Source organism: Myotis nattereri (genome assembly GCF_964212035.1).
Source record: "Myotis nattereri genome assembly, chromosome: 4".
Classification (NCBI taxonomy): Eukaryota; Metazoa; Chordata; class Mammalia; order Chiroptera; family Vespertilionidae; genus Myotis; species Myotis nattereri.
This window is the reverse complement of record NC_138079.1, coordinates 64,747,923-64,769,169: the sequence shown is the minus strand read 5'-3', so window position 1 is coordinate 64,769,169 and position 21,247 is coordinate 64,747,923. Positions and strand designations below refer to the sequence as shown.

At 37.3% G+C, this 21,247-nt stretch overlaps 1 protein-coding gene across 1 annotated transcript in view; it reads left to right on the top strand.

Moving 5' to 3' along the window:
* Positions 1-21,247, top strand: part of TMEM232 (transmembrane protein 232) — a 174,947-nt gene that overhangs the window by 2,353 nt on the left and 151,347 nt on the right. The window contains exon 2 of the mRNA XM_081090175.1: positions 16,811-16,946. Within this exon, the coding sequence (XP_080946301.1) occupies positions 16,828-16,946 (119 nt within the window). The 5' untranslated portion in view covers positions 16,811-16,827. The remainder of the gene's footprint in view (positions 1-16,810; positions 16,947-21,247) is intronic.

The following is a 21,247-nucleotide window of genomic DNA, read 5'->3' as shown; positions in this document are numbered from 1 at the left end:
GTGTTATACATTCTGGTTTGGGTTAATACTTTCTGTTTAAAATATAAAAATTTGCTATAAAATCACAAGACTTACCTGATCCTTGTTATGAACAGAAACAATTTTGGATTGATGTATCTGAAGTTTTCATCAGTTAAAGTGTCTTGAAGTTCTTAATATTTTAAGGCAATTTACTTAACAAGAACAATCTCTGTAAATTAACTTTAAAGTTAATCAGAATTCCTCAAAATTTGTGGTGTTTTTGAAGTTGAAGTTGCTCGTCACTTGGTAGACAGGGAATTTTATAAGGATTTGAATTAGAAAATACTAATGGATACTATCTACAAAAATAGGCATTCTTTTGAATTGAAATTTGCCCCCTTGTGGTTAATACTTACAGAACACCCTGGATGTTTTGTTTATCCACCATTAGATCCAAATTTTCTATGTAAAAGGAGCCTTTGAACAGCAATTTGGTTAAAAGAAACAGCTACCTTTGTATAAGTATGCTGTTTTAATTTTAAGTGTAGATTATTATGTTTGGGGGGACGAGGCTATGGAGTGGGTATTTAGGCATTGAGGGGACACTGGCACTGTCATTCCAGTTCTCGCTGCAGCTACTGCCGGATAGCTAACGTATGTACAGTATTAAAACTGAATCATTACTATGTGCTTTATGATTATATTTTAAAGCTAATGAAGGTCTTTCACCTATAATTGCATCTATTTGTTCGATACTGAACACAAATGTGGTGAAGGCGGGGAAAGGACGGTGGAATTGCACTTAAAGGTCCTGATTGGTTAAACCTAGTCAGGAGATGCTAAAAGAGCAACATTCGGGCTCTAAGAGCGGCTCTTATAGCGTCCTTAGCAACCAGTCTTGGTCCCTAGCAACCTTGAGCACTGTGGTGAGTTTGTGTGTGACTGCTAGGTTTTGCTTCTGAGGACCTGAGTTAAGGTTATCGCCACACTCACCACCTGGGCAACCGGGAGATCCACAAAACCCCACTCATGGGAGCATTGAGCCTATTTTTTTAGTGTTCCATGGATTTGGCTGTTGGAAGAAGCTTCCATCATTACTCGCGCCCCTAGGCAGGCCAGCCAGCTGGACAGTTAAGTCCTTGTATAGTAGGTGAAATTGCCCCTCCCATTCTCTCTCTCTCTCTCTCTCTCTCTCTCTCTCTCTCTCTCTCTCTCTCTTTCTCTCTCTCTCTCATTCAAAAATTTGCAGTGTGTGTGTGTGTTTGGGGAGGGGGATCACTGAGGATGTGAAATGCAATTTTTTTTAAAGGCAATCGAGTGGGTGGCACAAGTTATTGACTAGGAAAAATTTCTAGGAGGAGGTGAGATGATTATAGGATTCCCTTATTTACCTTATTTCAACAATATGTCTGAATTATATCTTTTTTTTTTTTTTGGTGGTCTTTGGTCCAATTATCCTGTATTTTTTAAGATTATAGTCTAAATCTTACATTCTGTAATGCAGGTTACCTATCCAAAGGCTTTGCTATAATTTTTAACATTGTCCAGTTCTCAGGAAAAAAAAAATTTTTAAACAAGTGTACCTTTTCTAACCTTATTTAACTGGAACTTTAACAAAAATACACTAGGGATTAATGTTGAAATCTCTTTTTTTAAAATTCTGGGTCTATGCCAGGTGGCAAATGAACTGCCAAGCACCAGACTGCTTGCTGGAGCCATTTCATCAACTGAAACATACCTCTTCAGTGCATATATGTTCTTTGTTTTGATGTCTCAAATAACTTTTTTTTTTTTCATATTCACAGTAAATTTAATTTTTTTTTCAGTTGGTTCCCAAGTGAATCATTAACAGGTTAGCAGTTTCATACTGATCATCGGAAGGTGATGTTCTTGCTTTGGTTTTGTTTTTCCCCCCATCTCTTTCCAAAGTCATTTCTGTCTATGTTAATCATTTAAGAAAAGGAATTAGAGGACACTCGATAAAATGCTTTTTGCTGAACTCCCTGAATAGTACTTTGTTTTTCTACTTGATTCTCACAAGGAAAAGAGTAAATAATGTGGAGGCATGTGAGCTTTATAGCTGTGGGGTCACTGGAACAAGTGTGATCTGGGGAAGAGCCTGATATGCACCGTGCCGGATATGCTCAGCTTCCTGCTAAAAAAGTGGTTATTTATACATATGGGATACTTATACATATGGGCTGTTTATACATATGGGTTTCTTATACATATGGGTTATTTATATATATGCATTATTTATACATATGGATTAGTTATACATAGGTGGTTTTTGTTTGTTTGTTTGTTTTTTAAGAGAACAGAAATTTATTGCATCACAGTCCTATATCAAGGTATCAGAAGGGCCACCACCCTCTGAGATTTTGGGTAGAATTCTTTCTTCCTTGCATCTTCCTTCTTCTCTCTTGTGAATCTGTTGTAGGTTTTTTGCTGTGTGGTTACTGGAGCTTATGTAAAACTTCATCTAGACATAAAAGTTCATTTTACACTGACTACAACTTTGATTTTATACAATAACTTCCCTTTAATTCCCACCCATTTATGTTTTTTGGTTTTTTTTCTGGAAATACACAGACATTTTTAATGGAGGCAAAATGGGGCAACGGCGTCACAGTCAACAGGGATTGAGCTAAGGTGAGGCAGGGCCAGTGCGGTGCCCGGGTCATGGAAGCCACAGCAGCCTGGCAGCACAGAGGGTGGGGGGCCTGGCCATGGGGGGCCTGTGAGGAGCCCAGGCTGCCAGCTTCATCCCTGGGGAGGAGCAGAGGCTCTGGCCCAGCTGGTTCTTCAAAAACCTCAAGGGTGGGCACCTGGCGGCTCCAAGTGGCTCCTCAGCTTAATTACTTAATCACATCCCGAGAGTAGTCAATCAACCCACAAGTATTTAATTGATAACACGCTAGCAGGCCTGCGAGCTGAATCAATCTCATTCTTACCCTCTACCAAGGTACTTCTACTGGTCCCATGTAATTTTGAGATCATCTCTTGCCTGGGGAGGTTCTCCCCTACCTTTGTGATACTTACACACTTCTTTATTCTGGACACATCTTTGTTCTCTGATGGGATTCTGTGCTTCGACCCACCAGTCAAAGTGAAAAGAACCATCCTCCCCCAAAACCCTTTCTCAAGGGGCCTCAGAATTAGTTTCTATGGCATCCAGAAAATGTGTCCAGATTGGAAGAAAATTATTGCAAATCATATATCTGAAAAGGGATTTGTATCTGAAATGTATAAAAACAATTTGTTAAAGAACAACAGTCAATTGAGTAAATTTGAAGATCTAATTGGCTGTATTAAGTGATTCATCCCATCTAGCATCTAGAAAGGAGCTCTAAGGAGTTATACAAATAAAAGGTTTATATAGGAAGAAAGGTGGGGCAAGGGAGCTATTAACAAAAGAAAAGAAAGGATTTTCTAATCAAAACTTCTTCTTTTAGGGGGAAAGAAGTATACAGGTTTTGTTTGTTTGTTTGTTTTTTACATGCGATTGCCTCCTCTGTCTGTGAGGGGGTAGGGATGAACAGGGCCCACATGACAGATTACCTCATGGATATTAATAATAAAATTACAGATTGGTTGATTAAAAATCTATTTCTGGTAGAGTTTGAAACACCAAGTAGGTTAAGTATTAAATCTAGATGTGGTGTCATGGCCTTTAGCAAAAAGAGATGCTTTCTCTTTTACACATTGCAACTCAATAATAAAAAGACAACACAATGAAAAATAGGCAAAGGATCTGAATATACATTTCTTCAAAAGAGATATACAAATGTCTAATAAGCACATGGAAAGATGATTAAGTCAATAGCCATTAGGGAAATTCAAATCAAAACCACTTCAGACCTGTTTGGGTATCTGTAATAAAAAAGAGAATGTGTTAGTGAGGATTTGGAGAAATCGGAACCTTTATACACTGCTGGTGAGATTGTAAAATAGTGTAGTCACTTTGGAAAACAATCTGGCAGTTACTCAAATGATTAAACATAGAGTTACCACATGATTCAGCAATTCCTCTCCAAGTATATACTCAAGAGACTTGGAAACATCGACACATAAAGTTGTACATGATGTTAATGGCATCATTAAGCCTGAACTTATTCAGACCTTGGATTTTTGGATCTCTGGGCAGCTATCTCAAAGTTAAGACAAGTTTATACTTCTATTTCTACAACATAAATTTTCATGACCACATGTGTTTATCACTGATGTTACATTGTATGTGGGTATGTGGGGTGGGAGAACAAATAATGAAAATACTACTTTTTACAAGAAGTCCTGGAGAGGATGTAGAAAGCAGTTCTTTGAGAAAAATACATTTTACAGTTTTCTTTTAATACAGATTGCCTGTAATAACTTCATGTACCTGGTCTGAAGTGGTCATTCAGCTAGTAGGTCATTCATTCAGTTCTCTGGATATTCAGATTTCCTTGTTTGATTAGTCATGCTTAGGCAAAGTGTGCATGTCCTTCATACACTGTGAACACTGGATTTTTCTAATTACTGCCAAGTGTACCCTATGGCAGTAGTACCCTAAGAGCGGCCAACCAGTGCTTAGTGTCCTTAAAACCTGTGGGTTGCTTATCCTCAGGCATGGTTAATGCTCTTCTAGGACATAGCACCAGCACAGAGCTGTTTCATCAGCTTCAGGACTGAGGTATTCGTCAGATGTCATTCAGATATTCAAATATTTTAAACCTTATTAAATTTCCACATTCATGATTCCTTTGCTCCTTCAGAAATGGCCTAAAGATTTTGATTTATGCTTGTTTTAGATTATAAAAAGAACAACTAAATACCCCATATTATTTGATAATTTTGGGCTGAAATAATTCCATTGTGTTAAGTTCTTTCAAATTTTAGGTATCCTATTCATTAGATAAAGATATTTTCATTCTTTGAACTCAAGGCCAAAACAAACAATTCTGTTTAGACAGATAGTCATTCTTAAATTTAAATAGACTATTATTTAAATCTTGTCATACTTTTTAGAATGCCATATTGATCAGATATTTCTCTTGACAAATTTTCTCCCCTAAAATCACCTGGAGCCTTGTCATGGAATTCAGCATCTTGAAATGTGATAGCATTGGTTTATAAGCCAGTCCTTTCTCTCTAGGTTATAATTTCTTTTTCTTTTTCCTTTTCGTCCCCCTTGCAAATCTTTTTTTTTCTTTCTTTATTGATTAAGGCATTACATATGTGTCCTTATCCCCCCCACTCCCCCTCACCCCCCTGCTCAGGCCCTCCCCTGGTGTCTGTGTTCATTGCTTATGCTTATATGCATGCATACAAGTCCTTTGGTTGATCTCTCCCCCTTACCCCCACCCTCCCCTACCTTCCTTCTGAGGTTTGACCATCTGATTGATGCTTCTCTGTTTCTGGATCTGTTTTTGTTCATCAGTTTATGTTGTTCATATGTTATAATTTCTTAAGGGAAGGGGCAGCGTTTTAATTATCTGTACATCTATCAAACACAGGAAAAGAAGCACTTCTACTTTTGTGAAAACTGGACCAAAGTGAATTTCCTAAATGACAACCCCTTACAAAAAATTATGTGGTACTGTTTGGTGGTGCTAAATATAAAATAGTCAAAAACATTCTTTTATTTCTAGTTTATATGGAAGTTTGAGTTTGTATATATTTTTTATTTCATATTATGTTGCAAAAAATAAAAAGTACTGACACACATCATAAGCCAAATAAAAGAATTCATCTAGTATCATCTTTTCAACGAGCTTAATTTTTTTGTTTGTTTTTGTTTTCTTAAGATGGGGAGAAGCCAGTGACTTCAGGCAGCTTCAGCTTCCTGCTTTGCAGAAATGCAGGCAAGAAGAGAAGAAAGCCTGTATATATATTCATAAATTCTCTTAATAGAGAAGTACAAACTGAAAGGGAGAGGAGTTCTTGAAAATATACATAAAACCGTCATCCTTAAGAGATATTAATGGTACCCCATGGCCTATACTTCTCTTTTACAAATTTAACATTTTTTAAAAAATTATATTTTATTTATTTTTTTACAGAGAGGAAAGGAGAGGGATAGAGAGTTAGAAACATCGATGAGAGAGAAACATCGATCAGCTGCCTCCTGCACACTCCCTACTGAGGATGTGCCCGCAACCAAGATACATGCCCTTGACTGGAATCGAACCTTGGATCGCTCGGTCCGCAGGCCGACGCTCTATCCACTGAGCAAACCAGTCAGGGCACAAATTTAACATTTTTATTCTTTTAACTATTTCCAAATGGGACATGATTTTGTATTTCCTCACTTTCTTCCCCACCCCCATGCCACCTGGTGAAATGGTCTAATAAGGTGTGTTTTTAACGTAAGTGTAGGACCCTAAAATGGATGAGATAATCCAGTTCCCAATATATTTTTTCCTAAACAGTTTGCCATTAAAATTTACAACTGATATTCACATATATTAACTTTTTAATGATAAAACAATTAGCTATTTTTTTTTTAAAAAAAAAAAACGATAGATAAAATATACATCATATACTCAAACTTTGTGCTCCGACAATTTGACAGTTCCTACTCTGAGTTTGGATTTTTTTTGTTGACAGTAGGGATATATTCGAGGGTCTTAAACAAGGAAGTGGGGACTGGGGAAGGGTGAAATGATTAGGAGATTTAAGTTTGAAAAAGTTTTAGCAGTTATGTAAAAGAATAGACTAGAGGAAGCCAGGTCAGGAGACTGGAAGATAAGAAGTTACTGTATTAATCTAGGACAAAGATAATGGCATCCTAACCTAGGAGAATGGAGACTTTCTTGAAGACGGAAGTTAATAGCACATAGCCACAATAGTGCATCTCTAATAATTTGATGCTACATGAACCAGTGAACAATCTGAAGCAAGGTGAGGCCTGACAATGACCATGAAGGGAAGATATACTAGTAGATGGAGCCTTGGTTTCTTATGACTGTGAAGCTGCCAAACAGATCCTAAATTGTCTAGGTTTGAACTTCAAAACATTTTTTTTTAACATTAGAAAGAAAAATACTACTATCTTGCTAAGCAATTGTCATTTTTACTTCTGCTATATGTCACTAAACCTAATTCCCATACAACATATTCTTTTTTAATCTTATTTTTATTGAGGTAAAATCTGCATATAATGAAATGCATAAGTGTTCATTGTACAATCTAATGAATATGTTGGGTATCACCACTCAAATTTAGTAGGTTAAATAATTTTTATCAACTTTCATAGTTCTTGAGTTGATTATACACAGTTGAGGTTGAGTAGTTCTCATTTAGGGTCTCTCCTGTGATTTCAGTTAGATATCAACTGAAGCTCAAGTCACTTGAAGGCTTGATTGGCCCTACTGCACATGTAATAATAATAGTAATACTACTACTGATAATAAGAGTAATATGAAGGTTGACTGGATCCTACTTTACATATAACAACAACAACAATAACAACAATTCCTTGTTAATAGTTTTAGGTTTTGGACTCTACTTTGTTGATAGTTTTAGATTTTAAGTTTTGAGAATTTGATGAAGAATGTTCTTACAAAACGATTAAAAATTTTTGGTAAGTTGATAATATTATTAGGTTCTCTATTTTGATTACTTTTGGTATGGCAAAGGAGTAATTTAAAATTTTATTATTATTTTTGTTTATTTATCCCACTGAGGGTTTAATTCCAATACCTCTTTGGGAAACCTTTATGAAGACATTATTATTTCCTTTTGGGAAACTTGAGATTATTTGAGCGTGTTTCCTTTACTCTTAGTCAAATGCAATTCTAACCCATAAAATACATTAGGGAGTCATATTGTCTCTGTTGTATATAAAAATATTTTCTTTTTTTTTTTTTTTTTTTTACATTTTTTTTTTTTATTATTAGTTAAGGAATTACAAATGTGTCCTCATCCCCCCCCCCCCTTTAACCCCCAACCTCCCCCACACACACAAACTCGTGCTCCCATCCCCCCGTTGTCCATGTCCATTGGTTTGGCTTATATACATGTATACAAGTCCTTCTGTTGATCTCTTCCCCTTACCCCCGCCCTCCCCTACTTTCCTTCTAGGGATTGATAGCCTGATCACTGTTTCTCAGTCTTTGGGTCTGTCCTTTTTCATCAGTCTATGTTGTTCTCTATAATCCACAAATGAGTGAGATCATGTGGTATTTATCTTTCTCTGACTGGCTTATTTCACTTAGCATAATGCTCTCCAGTTCCATCCATGCTGTTGCAAAAGGCAAGAGTTCCTTTTTTTTTACCGCAGCATAGTATTCCATTGTGTATATGTACCACAGTTTTCTAATCCACTCATCTGCTGATGGGCACTTAGGCTGTTTCCAAATCTTAGCTATGGTGAATTGTGCTGCTATGAACATAGGGGTGCATATATCCTTTCTAATTGGCGTTTCTGGTTTCTTGGGATATATTCCTAGGAGTGGGATCACAGGGTCAAATGGGAGTTCCATTTTTAGTCTTCTGAGGTAGCTCCATACTGTTCTCCACAGTGGCTGCACCAGTCTGCATTCCCACCAGCAGTGCAGAAGGGTTCCTTTTTCTCCACATCCTCTCCAACACTTGTTGTTTGTTGATTTGTTGATGATAGCCATTCTGACAGGTGTGAGATGATAACGCATTGTCGTTTTGATTTGCATCTCTCGTATAATTAGTGACTTTGAGCAGGTTTTCATATGTCTTTCTGCCTTCTGTATGTCCTCTTTCGAAAAGTGTCTATCTAGGTCCGTTGCCCATTTTTTTATTGGATTGTTTATCTTCCTTTTGTTAAGTTTCATGAGATCCCTGTATATGTTGGAAATTAAACCCTTATCGGTGGTATCATTGGTAAATATGTTCTCCCATGTAGTGGGTCTTCTTGTTGTTTTTTTGATGGTTTCCTTTGCTGTGCAAAAGCTTTTTATTTTGATGTAGTCCCATTTGTTTATTTTCTCTTTAGTTTCCATTGCCCTAGGAGCATTATCAGAGAAGAAATTTCTTCGGCATATGTTTGCGATTTCGCTGCCTGTGGATTCCTCTAGTATTTTTATGGTTTCCCGTCTTACGTTTAAATCTTTTATCCATTTTGAGTTTATTTTTGTGTATGGTGTGAGTTGGTGATCTAGTTTCATCCTTTTGCATGTATCTGTCCAATTTTCCCAACACCATTTATTGAAAAGACTGTCTTGACTCCATTGTATGCTCTTGCCTCCTTTGTCGAATATTAATTGGGCATAGTGGATTGGGTCAATTTCTGGGGTCTCTATTCTATTCCATTGATCTATATGTCTGTTCTTGTGCCAGTACCAAGCTGTTTTAAGAACAGTGGCTTTGTAATACAGTTTGATATCTGGTATTGAGATCCCACCTACTTTGTGTTTTCTCAGGATTGCTGCAGCTATTCGGGGTCTTTTTTTATTCCAGATGAATTTTTGGAACGTTTGTTCTAGATTTGTGAAATATGCCATTGGTAATTTAATGGGGATTGCATTGAATCTATAAATTGCTTTGGGTAGTATGGACATTTTGATGATGTTGATTCTACCAATCCATGAACACGGTATATTCTTCCATCTGTTTATGTCTTCCTCTATCTCTTTTTTCAGTGTCCTGTAGTTTTCAGCATATAAGTCTTTTACCTCCTTAGTTAAGTTTATTCCTAGGTATTTTAATTTTTTTGGTGCAATGGTAAATGGGATTGCTTCTGTAGTTTCACTTTCTGTAAGTTCACTATTGGTGTAAAGAAATGCCATGGATTTCTTAGCATTAATTTTGTATCCTGCTACATTGCCGAATTCATTTATTAAGTCTAATAATTTTTTGATGGAGTCTTTAGGGTTCTGTATGTACAGTATCATGTCATCTGCAAATAAGGACAGTTTTACTTCTTCTTTTCCAATCTGCATGCCTTTTATTTCTTCTTCGTGTCTAATCGCAATGGCTAGTACTTCCAGTACTATGTTGAACAGGAGTGGTGAGAGGGGGCATCCCTGTCTTGTTCCTGTTTTTAGGGGGAATGGTTTTAGTTTTTGCCCATTGATTATGATGTTGGCTGTGGGTTTGTCATATATGGCTTTTATTATGTTGAGGTATGATCCCTCAATTCCTATCTTGCTGAGAGTTTTTATCAAGAAAGGGTGTTGGATTTTGTCAAATGCTTTTTCCGCATCAATTGATATGACTATGTGGTTTTTTTCTCTCAATTTGTTTATGTGATGTATCACGTTTATTGATTTGCGGATATTGTACCATCCTTGCATCCCTGGGATAAATCCTACTTGGTCATGGTGTATGATCTTTTTGATGTACTGCTGGATCCGATTTGCTAGGATTTTGTTGAGGATTTTGGCATCTATGTTCATGAGGGATATTGGCCTATAATTCTCTTTCATTGTATTGTCTTTATCTGGTTTTGAGATTAGGGTGATGTTGGCTTCATAGAATGAGCTGGGAAGTGTTCCTTCCTCTTGGATCTTTCGACATAGTCTGAGGAGGATAGGTTTTAGGTCTTCCTTGAATGTTTGGTAAAACTCCCCTGTGAAGCCATCTGGCCCCGGGCTTTTGTTTGCTGGAAGCTTTTTGATTACTGCTTCGATTTCCTCCATAGTTATTGGCCTATTGAGATTTTTAGATTCTTCCTGGTTAAGTTTTGGAAGGTTGTATTTATCTAGGAATATGTCCATTTCCTCCAGGTTGTCTAGTGTGTTGGAGTAGAGTTGTTCATAGTATTTTCTAACAATCCTTTGTATTTCTATGGGGTCTGTTGTTATTTCTCCTCTTTCATTTCTGATTTTGTTTATTTGGGTCCTCTCTCTTTGTTTCTTGGTGAGCCTGGCTAGAGGTGTATCAATCTTGTTTATCCTTTCAAAGAACCAGCTCTTGGTTTTGTTGATCTTTTGTATTGTTTTTTTGGTCTCTATGTCGTTTATCTCCGCTCTGATCTTTGTTATTTCCTTCCTTCTGCTTACAGTGGGCTTTTTTTGTTGCTCTCTTTCTAATTCTTCGAGTTGTAGAGTTAGGTCATTTATTCTCATTGTTTCTTGTTTCTTGCAGTAGGCTTGTAGAGCTATGAACTTCCCTCTCAAGACTGCTTTTGCTGTGTCCCATAGGTTTTGGATTGTTGTGTTTTCATTGTCATTCGTTGCCATGATGTTTTTTATTTCTTCTTTGATCTCACTGGTGACCCAGTCGTTGTTTAATAGCATGCTATTTAGTCTCCATGTGTTTGATTTTTTTGGATTATTTTTGTTGTAGTTGATTTCCAGTTTTATGCCTTTGTGGTCTGAGAAGATACTTGATATGATTTCAATTTTCTTGAATTTGAAGAGACTTTGTCTGTGACCCAATATATGGTCTATCTTTGAAGATGACAAATGTGCACCTGAGGAGAATGTATATTCTGTGGCTTTGGGGTGAAATGTTCTGAAGATGTCAATTAATTCCATCTGATCTAGTGAGTCATTTAGGATTGATGTTTCTTTGCTGAGTTTCTGTTTAGAGGATTTGTCCAGTGGCGATAATGGGGTGTTAAGGTCCCCTACTATGATTGTATTGCTGTCAATCTCTCCCTTGATCTTCTCCAGAAGCTTTCTTACGTATTTGGGTGCTCCTATATTGGGTGCATATATATTTACCAGAGTTATTTCTTCTTGTTGGACTGCTCCCTTTAGTATTATGAAGTGGCCTTCTTGATCTCTTTTTATGTCCTTCACTTTGAGATCTAATTTGTCAGATATAAGTATTGCTACCCCGGCTTTTTTTTCACTTCCATTGGCCTGAAAAACCTTTTTCCATCCCTTCACCATCAGTCTGTGTGCGTCTTTTTTTCTGAGGTGGGTTTCCTGTAGACAGCAGATATATGGGTCATGTTTTCTTATCCACTCATTTACCCTATGCCTTTTGACTGGGGAATTTAATCCATTTACATTTAAAGTTATTATTGATAGAAACTTGTTAGTCGCCATTTTTGTTCTTTACCGCTGCGTTCCTTCTTTGTTTCCTGTTTTTTTTCTATTTACAGCAGACCCTTTAGCATTTCTTGCATTGCTGGTTTGGTTGTAATAAACTCCCGTAGACCATTTTTGTCTGTGAAGCTCCTGATTTGACCCTCAATTTTGATTGATAGCCTCGCTGGGTATAGTATTCTTGGATTCAGACCCTTCCTTTGCATGACTTTGTATATTTCATTCCATTCCCTTCTTGCCTGATGTGTTTCTGTTGAGAAATCGGTCGCTAGTCTGATGGGGGATCCTTTGTAGGTAACTTTCTGTCTCTCTCTGGCTGCTTTTAAGATTCTTGCTTTGTCGTTGGTGTTTGCCAATTTAATTATTATGTGCCTTGGTGTCGGTCTTTTCGGGTTCATTTTGTTTGGGACTCTGTGAGCTTCTTGGATTTGTGTGAGTTTTTTCCTCCCTATATCAGGGAAATTTTCTGTTACTATTTTTTCAAACAGGTTTTCTATTCCTTGCTCAGTTTCCTCTCCTTCTGGCACCCCTATTATTCGGATGTTGTTTCGTTTAGCATTGTCCCAGAGTTCTCTTAGGCTCTCTTCCTGCTTTTTAATTTTTTTTTCTAGAAGCTGTTCTGTTTGGGTATTTTTTTCTACCTTGTCTTCTAGCTCGCTGATACGGTCCTCTGCTTCTTCTAGTCTACTGTTGATGCTTTCTATTGAGTTCTTTATGGCAGTGATGTCGTTTTTCATTTCTTCTTGGTTTCTCTTCATTTCCTCTTGGTTCTTCTTCATTTCCTCTTGGTTCCTACACATATTGTTGAATTGGTCTTCCATTCTTTTCATCCACCTTATGACCATTACTCTGAATTCTTTCTCTGACAGGTTGCTTGCCTCCATTGCCTCTATTTCGTTTACTTCCTTTTCTGATGATGCCTGTTTTTCTTTCATATTTGGGTTGGTTCTTTGTTTCACCATGATTTCTCTTCTCAAGGTGTTTGGTTATGTAGATCTCTCTCTGTTGCGCTGATTCAAAGGCACAAAATACAACACAACAAGGCACAACGTACAAGGCACCGAACTAAATGCATTCACAATATTAATAACCCCAAATAAAGGTGACCCCCCCCCCCCCCCGAGCGAAGAGAATTAGGGGCTAAAGAAGAAAAAAGAGAAAAATATTAGAGAGAAAAATAAAAAACAAAAAGGAGTGCTGAAATGAGATTGGGAAAAGGGAGAGAAAAAAAAAAAACCCACAAAAAGACCAAAAAAAAAAAAAAACCAAAAAAAACAACAACAACAAAAACAAAAACAAAAAAAAATTAAGAGAATGAAATAGAGGTGGGGAAGAGGCTATTTGTATGGGGAGAGCGAGGGATTGGAAATTAGATATATAAGTAGGGTGAAATTTAGACAGTGGGTAGAAAGAAGGAATAGGTAAAATCCAAAGCAGGAATAGGGTAAGAGAAACAGGACAACAAAAGGGGAAAAGTGAGGAAGAGAGTTTTGGCTTAAGGGTAAATGTGAAATAGAGAGAAATGATGCTAAAGGAACGATGAAAATAGAGTGTAGAACACTAATCCCAAAATAAAATAAAGAAAAATAAAAAAAAATAATAAAAAATAAAATGACACTTGAAAAAATGGTAAAAGGATAGCAGTAATACTGGTTAAAAAAATGTAGTAATTAAAAAGGTAAAATCAGGTGATGAAAAAAAAATAAAAAAAATAAAATAGGTTCTTAATGAAATGGTGAAAAAAGAATTAAAAATATATATATATAAAAATATTCGGAAGTGAAGGTGCTTCAGATCTTCCACTCTTCTTTTTGGCACGCCTCAGTCCTGCCAGGCATTCAGGGGAGTGTTGAACTTCCCTGCGATACACTGTCCCTCTGTGCAGTAAACCACAGACCTGATTTTAAGGCAGGTTGTATTTTTTTACCAGACTGCCTTTATTTGTGATCGCAAAAGAGACAGTTCGTGGCTCTGCCTCTGGGTGGCAGTGTGTCTGGATTTACCACCGAGGCTCTAAGTCCTCTCTATCAGTAGGGTTTTGTCCTCTATGGTATTTGGAACTAATTCCGGAAAGACCACTGCCCAGAGCTGGTTCCTTGCCACTGTCCGCTGTTTCCCAGGCTCCCCAAAAAGAACTTTCCCCTACAGGCTCTGCGAATGACCCCAACTGGGGAATCCCATGCGCTGGGTTTAATAATCAAATGCACGGATCTAAGGGGAACTGTAGCAAGAGCCTGATAGTTGTGCGAATTCGCAAGCCTCCACCTTCCAGGTCTGCGCACAGTCTCCGCGCGCGCAGTCTCCGCGCGCCCACTCGCCCCTGGCACCAAGCAGCCAGCAGATTGGCAAAGTCCAAGGCTGCTCCTTTACATCCAGTCCAGCTATGGGCTCATTTTTCGCGTTCCCTTCTGCCAGCAGCCCTGTGGGGCCCCTTCCCCACTCGCGGGTCACGCTGGTCCCAGCGGCTGCGGACTCTGTGGGGCGCAGATTCCGCCCCGCGCACGCGAGCTCGGTCCTCCCTCCAGCCCGAACTGCAAACCGCACCTTTAGGGGATGTCCAACCTTTCTGTGAGAAGAAGCAGTGCTCGTCTGAGTTCACGCAGTCACGCTGCTGGAGATCCCTTGTTTCCAGGTTAGTAGCTGGTCTCTGGATGCCGGCAACGACCACCCAAGATGGCGCAGTCTCCGCTGCTTAGCTGGCGCACCAGGAGAGGCTTCAGCCGCAGTCTCCAACCGTCCTTTTTTTTTTTCCCTGGGGGGTTCTCAGTCTTTCCTAGCTGCAGACAATCTCTCAGCTGAAAATCCTCTACCTATTCGGGCTGAATGTTACCCGTTTCAGCTGCTCACCCTTATCTGCTCCAGGACAAGGCACAGGACACGTCCGCTTATACCTCCGCCATTTTTCCTCCCCTAAAAATATTTTCAAATAGTGTTTCACAAACTACTGTTGGTTAAGCACCATTACTATCAAGATAAGCACTCCCAAAATAAGCCAGAAATTGAGAGTAATCATGAAAAACTTTCACAGCAATTTGATATTTTCTACCCACCCCATCTGGGAAAGTGTCATCAGCAAAGTGGTATAGAACTTGCATTTTGAGCAGATGGTCCAAATATCTACCCCTGTTACCAGCAGATATGAAAAAACAATTCCTGATTAATTCTGTTGAGAATAACTTGTATTTTATATTACAGTTAGGTCCACTTTGAATGACATCTCTATACATAGCTCAATATAGCTACTGACATAAACATGCTTTTGCTTTACATTCTAATGGGTATAGATTATTAGAAGTAGAATTTACTATAGCCAATAGCAATAGATAATGATATTTTGAGTTTATAATCTATTTTGTGCTAAATATTTTCCCATTATCCTTCCAGATCCACTTTCCATTCTCTAGACTCTGCCCTGCACCTTCTGGCTTCTAGTTTGGTGTAGCTCAGCGATTTTCAACCTTTTTCATCTCATGGCATATAAACTAATTACTAAAATTCTGTGGGACACCAAAAATATATTTTTTCCCTATCTGACAAAAAAAGAGGTATAATTTTGATTCTTTCACATCAGGCTGCTATAGTTGTCATTTTTTTTTAATTTGACAACTTAAGGCAGTGGTTCTCAACCTGTGGATCGTGACCCCTTTGGCGATCGAACGACCCTTTCACAGGTGTCGCCTAAGACCATCCTGCATATCAGATATTTACATTATGATTCATAACAGTAGCAACATTACAGTTATGAAGTAGCAACGAAAATAATTTTATGGTTGAGTCACAACATGAGGAACTGTATTTAAAGGGCCAGAAGGTTGAGAACCACTGATCTAAGGGAAAAGAGGTCAGTGCCCCTGACTATATAGTCAGTTTTCGCATGTTCTAAAAATCCTTGTGGCACACCAGTGGAAAGCACAGGCAGACAATCGGAGTCGAGTCCTGGGAGTGGTAATGGTTTATCTTCTTCTTGCCAGCCCCTGAGAACACCATCTCAGATTTCCTTTTCTTTTTCATTTAAATAACTGCCAACGTCATTGGAAAGTCTCTTTATTCAGTTACCCCATTTAAGTGTGTCATATGTTTCCTGCAAAAACCTTGACTGATAGAATGATGTGTGTTAAGAATCAGATATCTTAAAAATGAAATGCAAAATGATTCAATATAATTCTGACTACCCATTTTGTTACTTCATTTTGCTGTTTAAATATTCCACTAAACACAAATAATGTGCCCTAGTTTTGGTCACACACCTATAAAATGTGCTTAGACATGCTTTAAAAGGAAAATAAATCTGGATGTAAGGGCAAGCAAAAAAAGCATAATCTAAATGGTCAAAAGAAAGGAGACATAAAAAGAAATTTATAAGTAACCTTAAAAAACTGAAAGCATGGTAATCTAATAATGATCACAAGCATTTATGTAAAACTTCCTATGAGTCAGGCTATTCTAAGCAATCTACATATATTAACCTATTTATTTCTTATAACAATACTATAAAGGTACTATTCTCTTTGTACAGGAGAGGAAACTGAGGCACAGAGCAGTTAAGTATATCAGTTAGTCTGGTTGTATTCTTTTAACTACTATGCCATGCTGTTCTTTCAATGGTTTTGCTTATAAAACTGGTAAAGTACAATAAAGACTAAATATTACATGAAAGGTTAATTTTATAGTAGTAACAATGAATGGAACATGGTTTTTGATTCAAAGTTGGGTTTGAATCCTAGGTCTGACATTTTAAATTTAAATTTAAATACTTCCTTAATACAATTTCATGCTTCAGCCTGATTACCTTCTTGCCATCCTTTTCCCCATAAATAATAAATTTACATGAAATATATTATGTGGCACTCGGAGTATATTTGTATTCTAATATACAATTTAATATTTCTCTTTAGGTTTATGATCTGTGAATATGCCTGTTAAGACATCATCTGTGACTGATATATTTGGAGTAATAGCTCCCTCTTACAAAGAAAAAGTCTTGAGGTTTAATTTGCAAAAGGTAAAGAAAAAGAGGAGTGACAAATCAAGGTAAGTTTTAAAAATTTTCATATTATTGCCCTGACCAGTTTTGCTCAGTGGATAGAGCATCAGCCTGTGGACTGAAAGGTCCCAGGTTCGATTCCTATCAAGGGCATGTACCTTGGTTGCAGGCATATCCCCAGTAGGGAGTGTGCAGGAGGCAGCTGATCGGTGTTTCTCTCTCATCGATGTTTCTAACTCTCTATTCCTCTTCCTTCCTCTCTGTAAAAAATCAATAAAATATATTTAAAAAATATGTTAAAATTTTTTTCATATTATTAAAGTAGTGGACCCACAGGTATTGTAGAATTTAGAAAATACAGACAATGTGAGCAATAAGTATAACTACAGGCTGTTTTTTACATCAATATAAATGCTGTACAGAACAAAAAAATCTTAAAATTTACTATTTTTAAATAAATAGGTCATTATTATTAATCATTTCTAAAATTTTGAGTTCTACGTTTGTTTAAAATAAGCAAACCTTTTATAATCATATATGTTTTAAGTTGCCATAATAATCCTGAAACACATGAGAAAGCATTTAATAACCATTACATTGTGAAACATTTTAGTTATTATTAAATCCTTTGCTATTTTATATTAAGCCACAGTAGAATGTTTTTCTGCATCAAATTTTTGCTTTAGGATAAAATGTCTTAAAATGAAGTTACTAAATCAAAGTTTGTTGATAATTTAAAATTGTATGTGACTTTAAGAAATTTTAAAAAATTTAAAAAGAGAATCCTATCCAATAATAGCCAAACATGGTAATTGACCATACCTTCGCTATACCTCCCATTGGCTAATCAGCGAGATATGCAAATTAACCGCCAACAAAGATGGTGGCTAATTTGCATACTGCAGGCAGGGCGGGACAGCGCGAGCCACCAGCACGAGCCACCATCCAGGCCCTCATGGGCGAAGCCAGAAGCCGGTTGCCTGCCGCCCGGGACTGGATCCGGTCCTGGGCCACAGGCAGGCCGGCACTGCAAGCCCCAGGAGTCGCCTGCCTGCTGCCTGACTGGATCGGTCCCAGCCGCTGGCGGGCCCCAGAAGCCCCAGAAGCTTCCAGATATGGCAGTAACTATCAGTAAACACTCTGAAAGTCAGTGGCATAAATGCACCAATTAAAAGACAGATTATGAGGGTGAATCAAAAACAAAACCCACTTTAAATATAAAGACACATAGATTAAAAGTAAATGAATTAAGCTGCAGCCTGTTTTGCTCAGTGGATAGAGCATTAGCCCTTGGACTGAAGGGTCCCAGGTTCGATTACAGTCAAGGGCAAGTACCTCAGTTGCGGGCTTGGTCCCCAGTCCCTATCAGAGCATATGCAGGAGGCAACCAATCAATGTGTCTCTCCCTTTCCCTTCACTCTCTCTAAAATTCAATGGAAACATATACTTGGGTAAAGATTAACAAAAACAAAGTAAATGGATTAAGTAACATTAAAGAGATTATAAGAAAAATATATTCCAAATTTTGTGAGTTGTATAATGGTTATGTTTAAATTATTAACACCTAAGAAATTGGGTGAAGGGCACATATAATATGCTGTAGTATTTTATAGTTATTTTTTTTACATATATGAGATTATTTCAAATTAAAATATTAAAAAATTAAAAATAAAATATTAATTGAAATGTATCTGCATTACATGAAAAATCTCCTAATTGCTTCTAGCATAATTTATTAAATTGTGCTAAAATTTACAAGGGTTCAATTAAAAAATATCTTAATTCTAAATGATAGAAAATATGTAATAGTGCAGTTATAAGCACTTATCTGAAAATAAAACTTTAAAGAAGTGAATTTAAAAAAGGGATTAGCCAAAGAAAATATATGCACAACCCATGGACACAGACAACAGTATAGTGATGGCCAGAGAGAAGTGGGGGGCAAGAGCTGGGTAGAGGGGGCAAAAGGGGGGGAAATAGGGACATTCTATATAACAATAATACAAGGCTAATATGCAAATTGACTGAATGGCAGAATGGCTGGTTGCTATGATGCGCACTGGCCACCAGGGGGCAGACGCTCAATGCAGGAACTGCCCCCTGGTGGTCAGTGCACTTCCATATGGGGAGTGCCACTTAACCAGAAGCTGGCTCATGGCTGGCCAGTGCAGAGGTGGTGGCAGGAGCCTCTCCCACCTCCATGGTAGCACTAAGAATGTCCAACTAACAGTTTAGGCCCGATCCCTTGGGGGCCTAAGCCTTTAGTTGGACATCCCCTGAGGGCTCCCTGGCTGCCAGAAGGATGTCTGACTGCAAGCTTAGGCCTGATCCCCCGGGGAGTGGGCCTAAGTCAACAGGTGGACATCCCCCAAGGGGTCCTGGACTGCAAATGGGCGCAGGCTGGGCTGAGGGACCCCTGCCCCCTCCACCAAGTGCATAAATTTTTGTGCGCCAGGCCTCTAGTAGGATATATAATAAAACATATATTTACTGTTATGTTTGTTTCAAATATTTTTCTTTAATGAAGAATAGATCAACAGATCAACTTGTAGCTCTGACAACATGCCCTCCCAACTATAATAATGGTGGTCTATGTTATTTCAGTTAATTTTTCTCCTTTAATATACCCGAATACAAAATTGTATTTTCCATGTGGTTTTCAATGTAATTATGTCTTTACATAAATCACATACAGAGATAAATTATAACATTTATCTATGATTTGATTTTAAAAAGTTAATGTTATTATTTGAATTCAAGTCATACTGCTAATTATGTATTTTCTTCATTCACTTTAGCAGTGGCATAATGTTCAAATATAATAAATTCTTTTTATTTTACTTACCTAATTTTCAAATTTTTGCCATAAAATTAATGCTATAGTGAAAATTATTATACATTTCTCTTTGTGTACCTGTATGTTTCTTTGAAGTGGATTATTTTATGCCTTGCTTCTTAAATTTAACTTGATGCTATTGCTCTCCAAAGTGCCTGAATTAATTTACACTTTCTTTATCAGTATTTGAAAAATATCACTTCCCCCATCTTCACCAATACCTGGTATTGTCAGACTTCTTAATATTTGCTGGTATAGTAGGTCCAAAGTGGTACTTGCCTGCTCATGTGTTTGACCAATTTACTTTTGTGTTGTCTTTTCAAATTGACTGATATTCTTAAATATTTATTGTTAATTCATTCAGTCTGGCTTGTCTTTTGACTTTGTTTTTGTGGTACCTTTCGTCATACAGAAGTCTGGAAAATTAATATTGTCATGATTTTTATTTTTAAATATTTTTCTTTATTGCTTTCAGAGAGGAAGGGAGAGGGAGAGAGATAGAAACATCAATGATGAGGATCATTGATCAGCTGCCTCCTGCATGCCCCACACTGGGGATCAACCCTGCAACCCAGGCATATACTCTGTCTGGGACTCAAACTCTGACTTTGTGGTTCATAGGTCAATGCTCACCACCAAGCCATGCTGGCTGGGCTGAATATGGAATTATCTTTGGTCTGTTATTGCTTTTATTCTTCTCCTGCAGCACACCAAAGATGTCATTCCTCTCACAGCTTCCCTTATTGCTGTTGAAAAGTTGGGTAAAATTTTTATGCTCTTTTATTTAGGATTAATGTGTTTTCCCCAATTTTGAATGCTTTCAAAAATGTTTATTATCTTGTATTTTTTGCAGTTTTACTGTGATGTGTCAGAATGTAATTAAAAATTATTCTTCTTGGATTTCTTAAGCCTGTTGAATCTATGGACTGTGTCTTTCATAATTCCCGATCAATTATTAGACATGGTTTCTTCAGATATTACCTTGTAAACCCATTTTCTCTTATCTCTGCTTATTGTACTCTTGATTAAATGCATATAAGACCATCTCATTTTATATTTCACATCCTTTACTCTTTCATCTCCATTTTCCATTGTTGTCTATTTTTATTCTACTGTGAATAATTTATTCTGATGTGATCTGTTTTCTACATGACTAATTGTCTCTCTTCTTACCAAACTTATCCATTGAATTTTAATAATTATATCTTACATTTCTAGTAATATTTTTCTTCAAATCTTCTAGTTAGGCTTAGAGTATCCGGTTCACTTATTCTTTCTTAGAAACATGAGTTTTTGGAGGCTCAGAGTGTGTTCTGTTAGAGACACACAAGGGGACCCATGTAAATCCTTCAAATGAGGTACTGAAGTCCACACATTTCTGAACCAAAGAGAGAATCACACAGTCTTACAATGGATTACTGGTTCAGATGACACTATTTTGCCACTATTTATTTTATAACTAAGATTATTTTATTGTGTATAGTATGCTTTGTTCTTTTTTACATCATCTAG